The 18,875-nt window shown below is 39.0% G+C and overlaps 7 protein-coding genes across 7 annotated transcripts; 3 read left to right on the top strand and 4 right to left on the bottom strand.

Annotated features, from left to right (window-relative positions):
- Window positions 1-523: 523 nt before the first annotated feature.
- On the top strand, window positions 524-1,778 carry BDF20DRAFT_826719 (uncharacterized protein; the record flags this gene model as incomplete). Its single annotated transcript, XM_053078099.1, has 2 exons — window positions 524-1,161; window positions 1,232-1,778. The coding sequence occupies 2 exons, from the start codon at window positions 524-526 to the stop codon at window positions 1,776-1,778; spliced, it is 1,185 nt and encodes a 394-aa protein (XP_052932109.1).
- Window positions 1,755-2,839, bottom strand: BDF20DRAFT_891984 (S-adenosyl-L-methionine-dependent methyltransferase). The gene is made up of 3 exons (XM_053082286.1): window positions 2,563-2,839; window positions 2,225-2,496; window positions 1,755-2,164 (listed from the first exon to the last, which is right to left on the bottom strand). Exons 1-3 carry the CDS (start codon window positions 2,765-2,767, stop codon window positions 1,805-1,807), a joined length of 837 nt encoding a protein of 278 aa, XP_052932108.1. The 5' UTR covers window positions 2,768-2,839; the 3' UTR covers window positions 1,755-1,804.
- A 430-nt stretch (window positions 2,840-3,269) lies between these two features.
- Window positions 3,270-5,905, bottom strand: BDF20DRAFT_990756 (tryptophan synthase beta subunit-like PLP-dependent enzyme). Its single transcript, XM_053085327.1, has 4 exons — window positions 5,680-5,905; window positions 5,497-5,604; window positions 5,381-5,436; window positions 3,270-5,317 (listed from the first exon to the last, which is right to left on the bottom strand). The coding sequence occupies exons 1-4, from the start codon at window positions 5,723-5,725 to the stop codon at window positions 3,419-3,421; spliced, it is 2,109 nt and encodes a 702-aa protein (XP_052932107.1). The 5' UTR covers window positions 5,726-5,905; the 3' UTR covers window positions 3,270-3,418.
- Window positions 5,906-6,029: 124 nt separating this feature from the next.
- On the bottom strand, window positions 6,030-7,071 carry BDF20DRAFT_891980 (uncharacterized protein). The gene is made up of 2 exons (XM_053082285.1): window positions 6,782-7,071; window positions 6,030-6,732 (listed from the first exon to the last, which is right to left on the bottom strand). Exon 2 carries the CDS (start codon window positions 6,644-6,646, stop codon window positions 6,266-6,268), a length of 381 nt encoding a protein of 126 aa, XP_052932106.1. The 5' UTR covers window positions 6,647-6,732; window positions 6,782-7,071; the 3' UTR covers window positions 6,030-6,265.
- Window positions 7,072-7,725: 654 nt separating this feature from the next.
- BDF20DRAFT_891979 (uncharacterized protein) lies at window positions 7,726-8,442 on the bottom strand. Its single transcript, XM_053082284.1, has one exon. The coding sequence runs from the start codon at window positions 7,990-7,992 to the stop codon at window positions 7,798-7,800; it is 195 nt and encodes a 64-aa protein (XP_052932105.1). The 5' UTR covers window positions 7,993-8,442; the 3' UTR covers window positions 7,726-7,797.
- Window positions 8,443-9,602: 1,160 nt separating this feature from the next.
- On the top strand, window positions 9,603-12,671 carry BDF20DRAFT_916318 (fungal-specific transcription factor domain-containing protein; the record flags this gene model as incomplete). The annotated part of the gene is made up of 4 exons (XM_053084431.1): window positions 9,603-9,713; window positions 9,784-9,810; window positions 9,885-9,891; window positions 9,961-12,671. The coding sequence occupies 4 exons, from the start codon at window positions 9,603-9,605 to the stop codon at window positions 12,669-12,671; spliced, it is 2,856 nt and encodes a 951-aa protein (XP_052932104.1).
- Window positions 12,672-12,958: 287 nt separating this feature from the next.
- On the top strand, window positions 12,959-14,626 carry BDF20DRAFT_827359 (uncharacterized protein; the record flags this gene model as incomplete). Its single annotated transcript, XM_053078158.1, has 2 exons — window positions 12,959-13,523; window positions 13,608-14,626. 2 exons carry the CDS (start codon window positions 12,959-12,961, stop codon window positions 14,624-14,626), a joined length of 1,584 nt encoding a protein of 527 aa, XP_052932103.1.
- Between the last annotated feature and the right edge of the window lie 4,249 nt (window positions 14,627-18,875).

Below are 18,875 nucleotides of genomic sequence, written 5' to 3'. Positions count from 1 at the left end.
AAAATGAATCATGAATTTGCAGATTCTTTATTACAACTTGCTGGTATGAGGCGTATGCGAATAATTCAGCTCTAAATTACTGATAAATGAAGACCGTGAACAATCTATGAGGATTTGACAGTAATAACTGTGAAGCAAGGATTGCAAATATATAGCCATCGCTCTTAAGAATTATTGCTGTATGATAAAGCTCTCTTAATCACCCTCATAGAACAATGAAAACATTAGCTTCTATAATAATCGCGCTCCTGCTGTTCAACATCTGCCCATGCGCCCTTGTACATTTTCTGAATTTCTTGTTGGTCGTAGATACTTTTTTTTTCTTCTATACAACAACAAGTGGTTACACGGTACTTTCGGTAAAAGCAAATCAAAAATTACAAAAAAATTTGATGTATCTTTTCTTCACAATTCTTCACATTGCTTAATGTTGCCTTCTCTGACTAAATCAATAAAACTATACCGCAGACCTCTTGAACATTATAGAACAATTACAGCAGGAGTGTCTAGACTTTACTCTCATATGGTGTTCAAAGATGGCGAAATTCTCTCAATAGATAATGATAGTATAAATATAAAATGGACAAATCAAACAGCTGTCAGTTGTTATAGTCACTTATGGCTACGGGATAATTGCCGCTGTGCCAAATGTCTCCACCCGACTAGTCGTCAAAAGCTTCACTCCTCTGCGGATGTTCCGCTTAATATAAAACCAAAAAAAGTTGAAATTATAGAGGATGATGCAGTTTTTACTTGGAACAGACCTCTTCGTCATGGCCAGGAAAATGGTACACATGTTACTCGGTATCCTTTGGACTTCTTGAAGCAATATCAATCAAAAACTTCAATGGACAAACTCAGATTTAATGATGTTCGTCCACAAACTTGGAACGCAAGCGAGTATATTATGAATTGGGTATCTTATGACGAATACATGAAGACAGATGAATGCTTGAACACAGTTGTTCAGGGTCTGTATAATAGAGGGCTAGTTTTCCTAAAAGACGTACCACTCAAAGAGGATTCATGCACAAAGGTCGCTGAAAGGATTGGACCTGTGCAAGAAACATTTTATGGTCGTGATTTTGATGTCAAGAATGTAGCCAAATCTGTAAACATCGCCTACACCAGTTTGTACCTAGGTTTTCACATGGATCTGATGTAAGCTGAAATACCTTTTTAATAATTTTCTTTAAGATAGAAATGTGATTATTTATTCTCCGCTTTGTAGGTACATGGATTGTCCTCCAGGTATACAATTGTTGCACAGCTTGAAAAACACAGTTACTGGCGGTGCAAGTATTTTCGTCGATTCATTTCGAGCTGTTGAATTATTGAAAGAGAAATATCCTGAAGATTACAGAATCTTGAAAGAAGTTCCCGTAACGTTTCACTACGTAAATAATGGTCACCACATGTATTTCAAAAGACCAACCATTGTAACGGATGAAATTCATAGCGGTCCTGCATGGGATAGCCATGTAAACTATGCACCACAATTTCAAGGACCAATGGATGATTTATCTCCAAAGATGGCAAGGGCATTTTATGGTGCCTTCCAAAAATTAGCTGATTTTATTGAAGACCCATCTTTGCGTTATGAGATAACACTCCAACCCGGACAATTGGTAATGTTTGCAAATAGGCGCGTTCTGCATGGTAGAACCTCCTTTGATCCGACAAGCGGAGATAGACATTTGAAAGGCACATATTTAAGCCTGGATTCTCTTAAGGATAAGTTCCGAGTACTAAATGCTAGATTTAATTACATTGAATAAAACGTAATCGTACATTTTTTTATTGTCTACAAAGGTTTTTGAAACTTGGCTTGCGCAAAGATTCTGTCTACTCTCAACTCTCTACCACGATTTATTGTTTCTCTATAAACGTATTGGCAATTTAGTGTGCTAAAGCCTTCATTCTCAAATCTGTTTCTCAAGTCGACTGTTGAAAAGAAATAACTTAAGGTACCATCTTGGCGAACATAAAGATTATCACCTAATCGTTTATCAGTGGCAGCACTGAATTTTATCTGGGCTTCATCGTAAATACCATAATCACGGAATAAGACACAACCTCCAGGCTTAAGCACACGATATATATTTCTAACAGCAATATGCATTTTTTCTGGTGGTATAGCTGAGAATACAAAAATTGCTGATACCTACATAATACGTTAGTAGCTCGTCCTATGATGGTGATAGAAAAAGTCGGGATACTTTACTAAATCTAGTGAATTTTCTGGGATATTATCCGTCAGTTGGTCTTCAGTTAAGTCACAAACAAATGCCTTGCATCTGGTTTCATCGTATTTTTCATTCGTTTTCACCAACTCAATTGCACGTTTTGAGAAATCACAGGCATACATAAATAGTTTAGGGTTATCAGCGAGTAACGGAAAAACAAAATTTCCAACACCACAACCAACTTCTAAGCATCTTTGCTCTTTTGTTTGGTCTGCTAACTCTTTGAATTCGCGATCTGTCCAATGTCGATCTGTACAACTATTCAAGTTAGTTATGGCATTTTTTTTCAATGAAGAAAAGATTGATGCATTTTCACCTTTGAAGAATTTTGTTGTGTTTCGTTTGTAGAAGCGATCCCAGTTTTTCGAGGCTTCCTTTTTATACTTTGCTTTCCAAAAATCGGGTATTTCTACATTATCTTTACTGATAACTTCTTGTGCTCTTTGGATCAAATTGTCCAAATGTTCCTTAGGGATGTCATTATCGAAGCGACGTTGTGCTTCGCTAGATTCTTCACTCATTTTAAAACGATCAGCTGTTTCTGTGGTTTTTTCTTTTTTTTTTTTAAGCTAAATCGAAAAAATTTACGGCGCTTCTTGAAATGTCAACTACGCTTGGAAAATAACTCATTGCAGGATCACATTCTATGTATCAAAATGGCTAGGATTACTGAAAGCAGATAGTAGGCAAGCTGCCTCAATTAATCTGAAATTGCTTTATACAAACGTCAGAATTATATTATAGAGGATTTATTATAACCTTTATATTAAATAATGCTATAAAGACGTTTGATATATAATAATGAAATACAATGCGAAAAGGCATTTTTTATTAGGTTGACAAACCTCAGCAATCTGCAAATGTAAAATTGGCCCTATAAGCGAGAGTCTACTTTCAAAATGAAAAGATAGCTTAAGCTCTTAGTTAAGAGAACTTTCTCACTGAATGTTTATATTAGTTCAATGTAAGAAGCCGTTTTTCAGGACCCTAAACGACCTACAAGTTAAATGAGAAAGTTCGTCTAAAAATATCTTCAAGCTACTCACAGATAAATGATTATCATAAAAGACAGCAAATCCTGTTTGACATGCGCACTGTACAATGTTCGGTTTTATGGATGAAAAAATATACAAAGGGTAAAAAATAATGCAAGAATTTACGGAACTCTATGCTTAGAATCGTAAGTCCCAACCAATTTGGGCACCTAATCGAGGCAGTACTTCAGCAACGGTATGCATATCCTTATCTCCTCTACCCGAGAGACAAATGACAATATCTTCATCCTTGGACATTTTTGCAGCAACTTGCATAGCGGCGTAAATTGCGTGTGAAGACTCTAAGGCAGGAATAATGCCTTCTAATTGAGTCAGCTTTCTAAAACCGACTAGGCATTGTGCGTCATCTACAGCGACATATTCAGCCCTTCCACTATCTTTAAGATATGCATGTTCTGGCCCTACACCAGGATAATCTAAACCAGCACTGACGGAGTGTGTTTCAATAATTTGACCCTTTTCATCTTGGATAAGGTAGGTACGAGTACCATGAAGCACACCGGGAGTACCCTTTGTTAGTGTTGCAGAGTGCTTATCTGTATCTACACCGTCACCAGCAGCCTCTGCACCAATAATTTTTACAGTTTGATCTTCAACAAATGGATGGAACATACCAATAGAATTTGAGCCACCACCAACACACGCAACAACGGCGTCAGGTAATTTGCCTATTTTTTCAAGCATTTGACGCTTCGTTTCTTTGCCGATGACAGATTGGAATTCACGAACAATTTGTGGGAAAGGATGAGGACCAATAGCAGAGCCAACAAGGTAGTGTGTAGTTGTGACATTCGTGACCCAGTCACGCATGGCTTCATTGATCGCATCTTTCAGAGTTCTTGAACCATTCTTGACAGGAATTACAGTAGCTCCTAGCATTTTCATACGGAAAACATTGAGAGCTTGTCGTCGACAATCCTCTTCACCCATATAAACAATGCACTCTAATCCGAATTTAGCACACACTGTTGCTGTGGCCACGCCATGTTGACCCGCGCCTGTTTCAGCAATGATACGTTTCTTACCCAGACGCTTAGCCAACAATATCTGTCCAACAGCGTTATTAATTTTGTGAGAACCAGTGTGATTTAGATCCTCACGCTTTAACCATATCCTGGCACCACCGACCTCTTCTGTTAGACGGTTGGCAAGCTGAAGCTGTGAAGGTCGCGATATGTAGTCGTAGTACGATTCGAATTCGTCTCTAAATTTAGGATCATTCATTGCGTTAACAAAGCAGGTTTCGAGTTCAGTAAGGCATTCAACGAGTGCCTCTGGAGCGTAACAACCGCCAAAGTTGCCAAAACGAGGATCAAGTTGGTATAATTTTTTGATATCATCAGGGGAGAACGGACCTTTACCAGCAGCATCATTTACTTCGAGATCAGCAAGCTCGACATCAACACCGGCTATGGTTTCAACAGGATCTTTGCGACCAGTAACCTCTGCAGCATATGTATAAACAGTGTCAGGTACATCCTTCTTTTCCTCTGCTGCTTCTTTGATAACAGTAATAATACGAGAGCCGATAACAACACCTTCCGAGTGAGCACCCACTTCCACGAACTGCTCACGATTTGAAACACCGAAACCAACAGCCAAAGGCACATCAGTGTATTTTTTGATACGGGAAACAAGTGCAGGCAATTCGGTATTGACAGTTTGGCTGGCACCTGTAACTCCCATACGTGAAATGACGTAAATAAAAGAGTCGGCGAGTGCTGCAAGGATCTTGATGCGGTTTTCAGAAGTAGAGGGTGCGATTAAAGGTATATACGACAATCCGTGCTTATAACAGATGCCGCGGAAGCTTTGAGATTCTTCAGGAGGTAAATCAACCAAAATATAACCATTGACACCAGCTTCTTTACAATCTTGTACTATCTTTTCCTCGCCGTACATTAAAATGGGGTTGTAATAACCCATAAATACTACTGGGACCTTTAATCCTTTAGCGCGTGCTTCGCGAACCATTTGCAAGCACATAGGAATATCAGTTCTGTATTGTAATGAAATCTTTAATTGATACCATGAGTAAAACAGAAAAAAATAGATATATCTATTTTATGAGTTACTTACTGTGCTGGCATATTGAATGGTTGGACCATCAGCAAGGGGATCAGTGAATGGTATACCTAATCGCACAGAATGAGTAAAAGTGCTTAACAATAAACTGAAGTTTCTATTTGTATTACCTAATTCAATTACATCAGCACCGCCTTTTTCCAAGGCTAACATAATACTGACAGTATCATTTGGCGTGGGATAGCCTGCCGTAAGGAAAGTGACAAAGGCAGGGCGGCCTACGAACACATAAAAAGAAAGGTAGGTAACTATCTAACTGTAGATTAAGCTCCAAATTTGTTTATGATAGTTACCTTGCTTTTTAGCGTTGGTGAATGCGTTATGAAGAGCGACTGACATGTATTAGAATAAACTATCAAGTGATGGTGAAGAAGTGAATATCAAACTAACTTGGAATTATTTATATGAAGCGGGGTAAACTGCTGCTTGAAAAGAGTCGCTGTCGAAAAATGTTGCATTTTTCATTGGAGACATTATGAGTCAGGATTGGTTAGCGCTAAGACAGTTGAAGGACTTTAAATAAAAACCAAAGCGTATTCCTTATGAACAAAAAACACAAAAAATACAAAAAAAAAAAAAAAAAACCAAAACAAAAAAAGCAAAAAAAGATTGGTGAGCAATTCAGCACCTTAAAACCTTTCGACCGCTTGTCAAATCAATTAACTCCTGTGAAGCGCTCTAAACTCTTTAGGGATTAGGCAGAGAACATTCAACAATTCGACATGAAGCAGACCTTGAACGTACTATTTGATGGTAAAGAATAGCTCTTCTAATGATACAGCAGCCATGGACATTTGTATGTCTATTGGTAGATATAATTTATTCAAAAATATGGAGATCAAGGTTAGAGACAGGATCAAGAGAAAGCAATAAGTACCCTTAAAAGCACATGGAAGTATTACATATGAGAATGAACTGAAAGGCTAGACATAATTCTTGTATTTGTATTTCATAAGGAAAGTATGTTCTACATGACTCAAATTGTACAAACCCGGATATCATTTGTTGACCTTTCCATGTTCTACTATGTGTATAGTTTCTTCCTAACAAACAAACTTTCCCTAACCTTGATCCTTTTCCGCGAAAGAAATTAAAAATAAAAATACGAGCACTGATAAGCCAGTAACAAATGTGTTGAAGACTGTCGCTAATAGATACCCCTGACAAGCATAGAAACTCTTGATGCTCGGCTTTATGAACAGCCGATACAACTTTTACCCCACATACAACAATACTTATAAAAATGCGGTAAACTTTCATTCTTGGAATACTTCCGATGGATGTATGGTTACGTTACAGTTAATTGAGTAAATGTCATTGAAGACCATGAAGATAAAGATCTGACAGTAAGTTGTCCCTTTGCATGGTGAAGGTAATTGCTATAATATTTCTTAGTTTAATAGTGACAGAAAAGGTGAAAAAGCTAGGGAAACTCCGTCCACTCAATAATAGATCATTCATTCCCTGAGTCTTGCTCGAGATAATCATTTGCGAAATTCACTACATTTCATCATGATCTAATTCAGGCCTACAAATAAGAAGGCTATGGTTATAATAGACTTACAACGATAAGCGAATCGTTAGTTTTTTATCTACTTTGTCCTGAGGTCTATCTTTTCTAGGATTGATTTTTTCCTTTTTTTTTGGTATGATAAAGGATATACTAACAGCCCTCTATTGTGAAGCATTTCAAAGATTAATGATACCACTAGGTCTTATCCTGTTGAGATAATTGTCTTGTTTGGCTTATGTTTCTAACTCTCTAGTCAACCAAGCCTATCATCATTCTAACGTGGCTCGAATCTAGTATTATTTTTCTATCAAAAATAATATACTAAAAGAACCTTCACTACAGATGTACTGAAGCATACTCTATTGGAAAAGATGGTCAAATTGTCTCCTAATAATCTCAGAAAGAGTTGCATGATAGTATTACTGTTGCCCTATCATAGCTTTTAGATACATTATTTCAGAGGTAGTTCAAGAATATGTGAGAATTGTTCATTACGCTATACATATCTCCTATAATACGAATATGTAAGGAATACTTGAAAAGCATTTGTTAATCAACCAGGAATGGAAGCACAAACTGACTCATCTACCTTTGCTGACGAGCTATTATTGTCTGGTAAACGTTGGTCGAGCATCAAAGGCGCAGTTACTAGAGGCCCTTATTTATACAGGGTTTCTATAATTCTGTGAGCAATTTTTACTTTATTCTTAACTATCGTTAGGCGGTGTTTGTTTAAACAGTAAATGAAAGAGGGTAAATTTCCAACCATAATATTTTTTATTTATAATATCTTTATTTAAAGGATAACCTGCTGTTGAAGGTTAAGCAACAAGGGATAAGCCCATCAAATTTTAATACGGCATTGTGAGCATCCTTGAATAAGTTGGAAAAACTTTTCTCACGTGAAAATATTTAGAAATAGTAGCAGAAATAAGACTATGACAAAAAGGAATATGTAAATGATACATGGAGTTAGCTTATCCCAGGACTTGAACCTGAATAAGAGTACTCTTGGTTTAACCAGATAAACAAGATAAGCGGGTATGGGAATCTTGGCCTGAAATCTCCTTACCATCCTCAAAACATGTAACATCTGCTCAAAAGAAAGAAAAACTACGGAACGTGGAAGCTTGGATTATAATAGTTGAAGTCCTAAGCTAGGTCATAAAAGGTACTCTGCAAAAGCAGGCGTTCGGTTTACCCTTCTCGCCAAGCGTTTCTCGATTATGATTAAAGCTTCAAACAGCCAAAACAACTCTTGATAACCAAGTGGTAAATAAACCTAAAAAGGGCAAGGTGTGAAGGGCCATTGACAAACAATCTACCGCAGCCCTTCAGTATTAGGATCCCAGAACACGACAGATGACCGCTCAACCCCAACACTAACGACAGAGGGGTTTACGAGGCCCAGTAAACTGTCCTACGGTCTGCCGGTGTCTCAAGAACAAGAATAATGGGAATAAAGAACAGAGTATGCAGTAGACTGCCGCCAAAGCCAAGGAGCAAGCGTTACAGAGGATATAAGTAAACAATGGCCGTTAATATATGAGACAGAAGAGAAGATAAAAGAGGGCTTTTTATAAGAAAATTACTTTTTGTCACGCGACCTCCAAACAGTCAACGATACAAGCCTCCTTATTCTTATTGTAACTATCTCTTTCTTATTAGTACACACGCCTACAAATCATCGTAGGATACGTTTCTTTCGAACGCTTGTAATATCATCAACAATTATCAGTTCTGGCGAACATCATGTAATAATCGATGACTACTACAAAATTGCATACATCGACTATGATGATAATTCCTTCAAAAGTTATAGGATATATTAACATGACTTTTTTGTGATTGATTATGACATACAATATAGTGGATTCTCACTATTAATCAGTAAAGTAGAGATTGTGCAAATGCAAATGATATCTGTCTCTTCCCTTCAATAAAGTACAAAGTACGCTCTTTATTAGTATTGGGTTCATAGTTTTCGAAACAGGTTATGCAGTACTTCTAAATTTTAATGATTTAGCACCATTATTACATCTTGTGTTGCGGAAGTAAAGGTGGAAAGAGTAGAAGGGAAGGGCTTACAGCACATTGCTAACCTTGCTGGAACACGTCATCCTTCAAATTAAGAAAAGAAAATGATACAGATTTCAGTTCTTAATAGCACAAGCTAGAGAAACCGCAGAGTCATTTTTAAGCATCGCATACTCTTCAATTAGTTGCAACTGTTTAATTGGCTTTTTATTCCTTTTAGAATAAGCTTACTGAAATGTGAGGTACTTTTTCGGTCTGAAGGTTTGTAATAGATTTACAGGATTACTCTTTGCAGGAGTTTTCATGTAAAAAAAGATGAAGCAGAAATGGTATATGTATGCTGAATACTCCTGCTTTTATGTATAATGCATACTTAGATCTGCACGCATCGTTGAAGTCGTACCGCGGATGTTATGCTTGTTAAGTCGAGCTGACCCTTCATCAGGCAGAAAGCTTCCGCGGGAAAATTGAGTTTCAATTTCATGATAATTCTGGTTGAGCAAACTTGTTTCGTAAAAAACAAAAAAATGAAAAGAAACCCATCTTTTTTCCATGTCTATTTTCAGCCAAGAATAAAAATAGCAAACTGGGAAAAAGACAAAGTTCCAGCTTTCCCTTTTACCTTTTTTTAACCTACATTATCATAATACTTTGCACGTTTTCTACATGACACCTGTTGCTACTATGAAGCATGACTTGGAGAATAAAAAAGAACAAAAGCCTAAACGGTTTAAAGTCGGAAGAGCTTGTTATACCTGTCGAGTGAAGAAAATTAAAGTACGTTGTGTTCAGAATACATTGAATATGGCATGTAAATACATTGCTGATATAAAGCTGCTCTCAATAGTGCGATGGTTTGCAACCCTGTATGCAGGTAGAGATTTATATCTTAAGATGTTGGTCATAGTAGTACTCATGGGCTGATATTCATTATACATTTATCCATAGTGTAAAGGTGGGCTAAAGCAATTTTCAATTTTTTACAGCATTTGCAGCTTTTATTAATTCAATTGGAAATTCTTAGCCCGCAGAAGAACATGCACCTTCTCTAAAGATGGTTCGATAGACACCAACGCAGTTACTATTCAAACATTGGAAAATAGCTCACCATCACCGACAACATCTAAAGACTCTTCACCTTCACTACTTCCTCACCATGCTTCACCACCGTCAACTACACATGCAACTCCAACAGATACACCGCTGAGTCAGCAGCAGATTGTCACCACTACAGAGATTTTAATCAAACTTACAAAGTCATGGCCTGGTGAAGGCAAAGAAGGGAAATGGGAAATTGATCACACTAAACTACAGGAACAATTTTACGATACCCCTAGAGTAAATATACCCTCATCGTCAACAGCGGATGATGCTAATAGTTATGGAGTGTCATTTTTACCTTCAAAACCTGTACAGCTACAGTTGATAGAATCTTACTATACACACTGTTACTTTACATTTCCAATAATACCTAAACGATTACTTTTCGAACAACTCAATTCACCAACACATTGTAGAAATACCACCTCTAATTTAATAGACCCTTTATTGTTGCTGATGATAATTGCACATGGCGCACAAACTGTCAACTCAGAAGATGCCGACTCATATTTTCTTCATGCAAGAGCTTTACTGTTAGATAATGCACTAAATGTGCCTAAACTGAGTACAGCTGCTGCTTTAGCACTAATGTGTCTGTACGAATCACCAAAAAATCGACGGCCAAATATGTACGGTGCATTAGCAGTTCAGATGTGTATTGATCTCGATTTGATGCGTGATTACAGTGGTAACACAATAAATAAAACTGCTCAACTGGAGCAGCAACATGACGATGACAATGAAAACAGCAAGGAATTAAGAAAAAGAATTTGCTGGGGATGTTATACTATAGATAAAGTCTGTAGACTTCAGTCTGGTCAGCCTTGGATGCTTCGCAGTAATGATATTGAGTTAGACATGCCGCTTTTACAACCTGGCGATGATGCAACGGAAAACAATATACTCCAAGGATTCGTGGCGACCATAAAATTGATGCAAATCGCAGAACGTTTTCTTCATCCTGGAATGTCTCAAAAGACCGGCCAATCCTTGGTGAGGCCTCAGGCTTACGATCAACTCTTTCTTAATTCCGACAATGACTTACTGCACTGGCTTCGATCTTTGCCTACTACTCTGCAATGGACTTTGCCTTCAATTTCAACATCCAATAGTATTCCTCATCCAACCTTACCATCAAACCCTGTCACATGTTACCTTCATATCCTTTACAATCTAGTGGAATTGTATGTCTTGAAGCCTTATTTCAGTTCAACAGCGAGATCAATTCGCCAACGATCCGCTGTCAACGCTACTAATATTACTCGCCTCACAGCAGCTCTCGTTGAACAGACTACGTTGGCCTTCAATTTTGAATTTGTAACTCGTGCACTTATGGAGTCTATTCTATTTCATCTGAGGGATTGCTCTTATGAGAATTTGAATTTAGCGCGAAATGCACGATTTATGTTTCAGCAGTCAATGCAAACAATGAAGTTATTGTTATCTACCGTTAAAATACCGTCAACAACACGTCTTATCGTTCGGTTTATTTCTGCTCTGAGCAATGTTATAAATGAAGCAGATGAACATACTGCTGCCATATTTACCAGTATTAATGAAGAAGATATCATGACTCCGTTTGTACTTGGTAGCTTGAACGCTAGGTATGCTGAGGAAGAACGTCAGCAATGGTCAAAACTCGATTACTATGCCAATGGTTTGATTACGCCCCCCAATGTTAAGTCAAAATCTATCACGATGTCATCAAACATGTTTGCTGCCCCACCATCTACGCATACATTTCATGGATTCAGCAGCCATTATGCTTCTTCAAATTACAACTCGCTGTCAAATGGATCAAGCAATAACAGCGCTGCTCTGTCACAATGGAAGGCATCAACGGTAACTAAAATGAATTCCGAGAAGTACCAATATTCAACAAAAACTCCCAATTTGGATTTCTTGAATGAAACGACTCAGACGTCGTCGTCTGGCCATACCCAACAACAGCAAAATCAACGACAAGCTTGGCAAAGAATAACGAACAATAACAAAGCATCAGTTACACCTTCTGTCAATAATAACAAACTCACTACTGTAGACTCCTACTCACATCCTCAAACACCTTCTGACCTTCTTCTAACTCACTCCACAAATCCGACAGATATTGCAGCGTTTGTTGCTCAAATGCAGGATAGCAGCAACACCAACACCAATGGAAGTCGCAATCAACAAAGTAACCTTGGTTTAAAACAAGGAGATGTCATGCAACGCGACGATTGGAGTAGCTCTTCCACGCCAAATCAATCTGCTGCAGCAAGAAACGCTACCGCCACTTCTTCAGTCAATTCGGATTTGATGGTCAATGAAAATGATAACCTTCTGTATTCATTTTTATCTGAGCAACGAACTAGAAATTCTGTTACACCGACATCGACATCTCAGCAGCAGCAGCAACAGCCTCAACAACATCAGCAGCAACAACAACGGCAGCAAACGGCTACAAATCGACCGCAATACAATACTGCTTTTGTGCAGCCATCGTATATGAGCATTGGTCTAGGCATTTATGCTTCTGCACATCAGCATCACAACGATGTGATAAAGCAACATCTACCCAATAATACCATTAATTCGAATAAAGGCTTGGCCTTTACGGATACTGCATCATCGAATGAACAGCAGCAAAGATAGCAATGTAAACAAGAGCACTGAGATTGTATTAGAGTTGGAAACCTTGATTTTTTTAATTTCCTTAAAAAATTTTTAGTAATCTTTTTAATCTCAAATGACGAATAAAAGTCTCGTGCGTTGCGGTTTACCTAACATATAAAGTGGCTACGTGATGTCAGTGTGAGACATTTCCATCTTGCCTTTTATTGAGAATAGAAAATACTCTTTTTCTCGCTGAACATCTTAAACACACCCTTCTCTTCTCGCTCTATCTTACTTCCTAGCAACGCTGGAAAATTTATATCAGCATGTCGGATACATTGCTTGAAATTTTCACGTCGAAAAAAGATCTTACATTTTCTTCCGTTATTATTCCTCGCTCAGCTAATATACCTACCAATATAACCTATAATCGTCTGTTAGTTATCCTTCATGACTTTGCCAAAAAGTTGGCTGACCAAGTTCCAGCAAGTGCTTTGGCACCCGGCACTTCCATTTCTATCAGCTACCCCAACTCACTTGAATTTACGATCGCCTTTTTAGGTGTCACCTTTATGAGATTGATTGCCTCACCTTTAAACCCTGCTTACACAGAAGATGAGTTCAACTTTTATTTAGAGGATGCTAAAAGTTCAATTATCATTTTACCCAAAGGAGCCACCAATGTTAAGAGTAATCCTGCTGTGCTAGCAGCTCAGAAACAAGGAGCCATCGTTGTGGAAGTTCATTGGAACGGTAATTCTTTAGAAGTAGATGCACATGTACCACGTAACAAGTCAATTGGGGCTCGCCGTACCATTGATGCGTTTTCACCCAGACCCGATGATGTTGCTTTACTATTGCACACTAGTGGTACAACTGGAAGACCAAAGGGTAAGTCTTTCTTGCAAAGACAATGATTCCATTGATTGTATCGTTTTCATTAAATATGAAACTTCACTTTTGTACTCTTGTTAGGCGTGCTTCTCACTCATCTCAATATTCTTACAAGTATGAGGAATATTATCAACACATATGAGTTAACAGCAAAGGATCGCTCTTTAGTTGTTATGCCATTGTTTCACGTTCATGGCTTAGTGTGTGGTCTTTTGTCTACATTACTGTCTGGTGGCGTAGCTGTCATTCCTCAAAAATTCAGTGCCTCACATTTCTGGCAAGACTTCACGGACAATGGCTGTAACTGGTACACAGCTGTACCTACCATTCATCAAATACTTCTTCGCAACCCACCTGCTAAGGTTCCTTCCCTTCGATTTATTCGTTCTTGCTCTTCCAGTCTAGCACCGGCTACTCTTGAGGCCCTCGAAAAACATTTCAAAGCGCCAGTTTTAGAAGCCTATGCAATGACAGAAGCTTCTCATCAGATGACATCCAATCCATTACCTCATCGCGGATTTCATAGGGCTGGATCAGTTGGTATTGGTCAAGGCGTTGAAGTAGTTATATTGGATGAACAAGGCAATCCTACCGAATTAGGTGAAGTCTGTATCCGTGGTAAGAATGTTACCAAAGGTTACTTGAATAACCCCAAGGCTACTGCTGAATCTTTCACCAAAGATGGCTTTTTCCGTACCGGCGATCAAGGGAAAAAGGACAAGGACGGTTATTTGATATTAACAGGTCGCATCAAGGAATTGATCAATCGCGGTGGCGAAAAGATTTCTCCTATCGAATTGGATTCAGTAATGTTGAGTCATCCAAACGTGGCTGAAGCTGTCAGTTTTGCTGTACCTGATGATATGTATGGTCAAGAAGTCCATGCTGCTGTTGTATTAAAGAGTGATGCAAAGGAGAGCGAAAAGGCCTTTGAACGTGAATTGCAAGAATACTGCTTGACTAAACTTGCTAAATTCAAGATCCCAAAACGTGTCTATGTTACTGACGTTATGCCTAAAACAGCTACCGGTAAGATTCAACGTCGTAAGATATGCGAGGTCTTCTTCAAAGAACCTGCGAAGCCCCAAGCTAAATTGTAAAGCACACACAATATATGTATTTTCTCGTTACCATTTTGTACAGTTATTTATCATTCATAAGTAAGATTTGATCATTCATTAAGTTGTCAAATTTTGTCACCCTGTTCGGGTGGAAGAAGAGCTGAATAAACACTCGAACCATTTTTTGCTCGGGTTGCTAAGCAACTCTTATTCCCATTTTTTTCTTTTTGTTAGAGTATTTTGCATGTAACAGGTTAAACGAGTGATATCCGTTCATAGTTTGCTTCATCTATGGCAAAAGAAAGTTACACAGGTTTAAGCTAAATTGCAGCCAACCATTGAAATGACTATTGTTTTCTTTATTAGAGTGCCAATCGAAAATGTCTTTGATAATCCAACTTGTAAACGTGCGTAAATCGAGCAATAGCATATTGAATAATATTTATTGCAGCGATATAATATCTTCTTCTTTTGATGTAGCTAAAGCTGTATATGACAAATTTTTGAACTACTTGAAAAATATGAAAAATGAAGGTTCGCTTTACTCTCGAGCCACTTTTTGCTATATATTCATGTTGAGATGCATAGTAATATTATGAACAGGAACGGGGTATTGCGGCTTAAATAAAATGCATGAGATAATGGACAACTTGTCAGTATAAGGGAGCAGCCATACCATTCTCTTGGACACCTGCTAACTCATTTATTGTCTGTTTATAAAACGAAACAGAGCCCTGATTCGGATCCTTTTTCGTTGGATGTGTGCATTATGAAAGGCAGAATCCTTTTAGATGGATAGTTCTCCGTTCACAAATGGAATATGTTTCCAAACCCAAGTCTCTCTATGTTTTCCGTGGACCAGCGGGCATTAAGGAAATACTTGGAACCCTATGAGAGTGTCTTTCGCTTATTTGCTTTCACGATGTCCATAATCAATACACCATCATATAGAAAGAGTCTTATTCATCCCTTTTGCTGCTTAAACATTTCGTTACTGATAAGTTGTTATAAGCTCCAAAGGGTGGAATGTAGTCTGTTGCAATTGAAAGAATCAATAAAATTTTGAAATCAGACCGTTTCCTGAAGCCTGAAAAAAAAATCCCCGTACAAAATCTTTGACGAATATTCTGTTCATCATTTTCAAACATCAACTTACTAAAATAGAGTACATCCTTTCATTCGACTATGATTCGCTTTTTATCTATTGCACTTTCAGCATTGCTTGTCGTCACAAGCGTACATGCAAGAGCTCGTGTTGTGATGCCTCCTCCTCCTCATCATGGCTCCCATCATGGTCATAGTATCCGTCCTATCCCTCCTCCTTATCCTCCTTATCCTCCTTATCCTCCTTATCCTGGTAACCCTCCTCCTCCCGTACCTGAAACTCGACCCGGTACATGTGCTGGTTATGGATTAAATAGCGATGCTGTAAGTATTGTGAAGCAGAAAAAAGACCATCCTATTTGTCATGAAATTCTATTTCATCTATTAACATATATGTCTTCTACAGTTCAGCCGTTTCAATGCCATCTTCTTTGGAAATTTTAGAACGGGTGGTGGTTCTGATATTATGGGCCCTCTCGCTGTTGGTGGCAATTTTACTGCTCCCAATTCTGTTGTTAACGCCAACAACGGCTCTAACTGTGATGACAATCCTTCCTCCATCGGTTCTATGGGTCTTGTTGTTGGGGGAACTGCCATTACTTCCGATACACAAGTCCACGGTAACGCTTTGATCGCCGGCGGAGGCACCCTGGACCAAATTAGAGAGTCAGAAGCCGGCTTTCAAGTGACTAACCAACTTGGCACCGGCGATTTCGATTTCTTTGCCGTTCGAGAAGCCGCCCTAGATAACAATGAAGGCTATGCTTATATGGATCCTACTGCTATTATCGAACCTAACGGCGCATTTACTCAATTCAGATCCGATGCTGACTACGAGGTTATCACTTTTGGCGGATGCGGGGGAATGCAATGTAGTCTTGACCCCAATACGGAATCAGACCCTTCCAATATTCTTTTAGGCTCAGGTAATTGGAACGGTTTCCAACCTATTGATCCCAATAAGACTTATGTCTTTAATGTAAGTAGAAAAACGCTGTTGATCATTCGATGCCATTCGTCCATATGCCTCTTTTAACGCCTCCTTTTCCACAATACATAGATTCCTGTCATCAATCGTGGCACCCTCACCCTTCGAACCAATGATCCTCTTGATAGTCTCAATCCTTGTAAAGTTGTTTGGAACATTTATCCCGTTGACGACCGAGGCGTCTACCTGCGTGATGGTGAAATCACCGTTTATCGTGCCACTACTTCTCAGTTGGGTGGTTTGACCATGGCCCCTGAAGGTAAGCTAATCTTCTGCAATAGACATGTATGAAAATAGGAATAAACAAAGCCTGATAATTCCATTCTCTCTTATATTTGTAGCCCACATTATTGATGGTACTACAGGTAACTTTGCTGGTACCGTCATAGGTAGGGACTATACTTGGTTTAGCTTGGGCGCCGGTGTTGAAATTCACGATTACCACGCTATTGGTGGCACCTGCGATGCCTTCCAAGGATGTAATCCCCATCCTGATCATAATGCCCCCAACTGTACCAATACAATGACAACTACCTCTACTGCTACTACTACGCAAGTAATCCCTGTTACCACTACAGAAATAGCACCTACTACCACTACGCAAATAATTCCAGTTACCACTACAGAAATAGCACCTACTACCACCACAGAAATAATACCTACTACTACCACAGAAATAGTTCCTACTACCACTACAGAAATAGTACCTACTACCACTACGCAAGTAATTCCAGTTACCACTACAGAGGAGGTGCCAGTACCTACTACCACTACAGAAATGGTACCTACTACCACTACGCAAGTAATTCCAGTTACCACTACAGAAATAGCACCTACTACCACTACGCAAGTAATTCCAGTTACCACTACGGAGGAGGTGCCAGTACCTACTACCACTACAGAAATGGTACCTACTACCACTACGCAAGTAATTCCAGTTACCACTACAGAGGAGGTGCCAGTACCTACTACCACTACAGAAATGGTACCTACTACCACTACGCAAGTAATTCCAGTTACCACTACAGAAATAGCACCTACTACCACTACGCAAGTAATTCCAGTTACCACTACGGAGGAGGTGCCAGTACCTACTACCACTACAGAAATGGTACCTACTACCACTACGCAAGTAATTCCAGTTACCACTACAGAGGAGGTGCCAGTACCTACTACCACTACAGAAATGGTACCTACTACCACTACGCAAGTAATTCCAGTTACCACTACAGAAATAGCACCTACTACCACTACGCAAGTAATTCCAGTTACCACTACGGAGGAGGTGCCAGTACCTACTACCACTACAGAAATGGTACCTACTACCACTACGCAAGTAATTCCAGTTACCACTACAGAGGAGGTGCCAGTACCTACTACCACTACAGAAATGGTACCTACTACCACTACGCAAGTAATTCCAGTTACCACTACAGAAATAGCACCTACTACCACTACGCAAGTAATTCCAGTTACCACTACGGAGGAGGTGCCAGTACCTACTACCACTACAGAAATGGTACCTACTACCACTACGCAAGTAATTCCAGTTACCACTACAGAGGAGGTGCCAGTACCTACTACCACTACAGAAATGGTACCTACTACCACTACGCAAGTAATTCCAGTTACCACTACAGAAATAGCACCTACTACCACTACGCAAGTAATTCCAGTTACCACTACGGAGGAGGTGCCAGTACCTACTACCACTACAGAAATGGTACCTACTACCACTACGCAAGTAATTCCAGTTACCACTACAGAGGAGGTGCCAGTACCTACTACCACTACAGAAATGGTACCTACTACCACTACGCAAGTAATTCCAGTTACCACTACAGAGGAGGTGCCAGTACCTACTACCACTACAGAAATGGTACCTACTACCACTACGCAAGTAATTTCAGTTACCACTACAGAAATAGCACCTACTACCACCACAGAAATAATACCTACTACTACCACAGAAATAGTTCCTACTACCACTACAGAAATGGTACCTACTACCACTACGCAAGTAATTCCAGTTACCACTACAGAAATAGTACCTACTACTACCACAGAAATAGTTCCTACTACCACTACAGAAATAGTTCCTACTACCACTACAGAAATAGTACCTACTACCACTACGCAAGTAATTCCAGTTACCACTACAGAAATAGTACCTACTACTACCACAGAAATAGTTCC

This window comes from Mycotypha africana (genome assembly GCF_025528875.1).
Source record: "Mycotypha africana strain NRRL 2978 chromosome Unknown BDF20scaffold_11, whole genome shotgun sequence".
In the NCBI taxonomy this organism is placed as follows: Eukaryota; Fungi; Mucoromycota; class Mucoromycetes; order Mucorales; family Mycotyphaceae; genus Mycotypha; species Mycotypha africana.
This window is presented reverse-complemented; position numbering and strand designations above follow the sequence as displayed.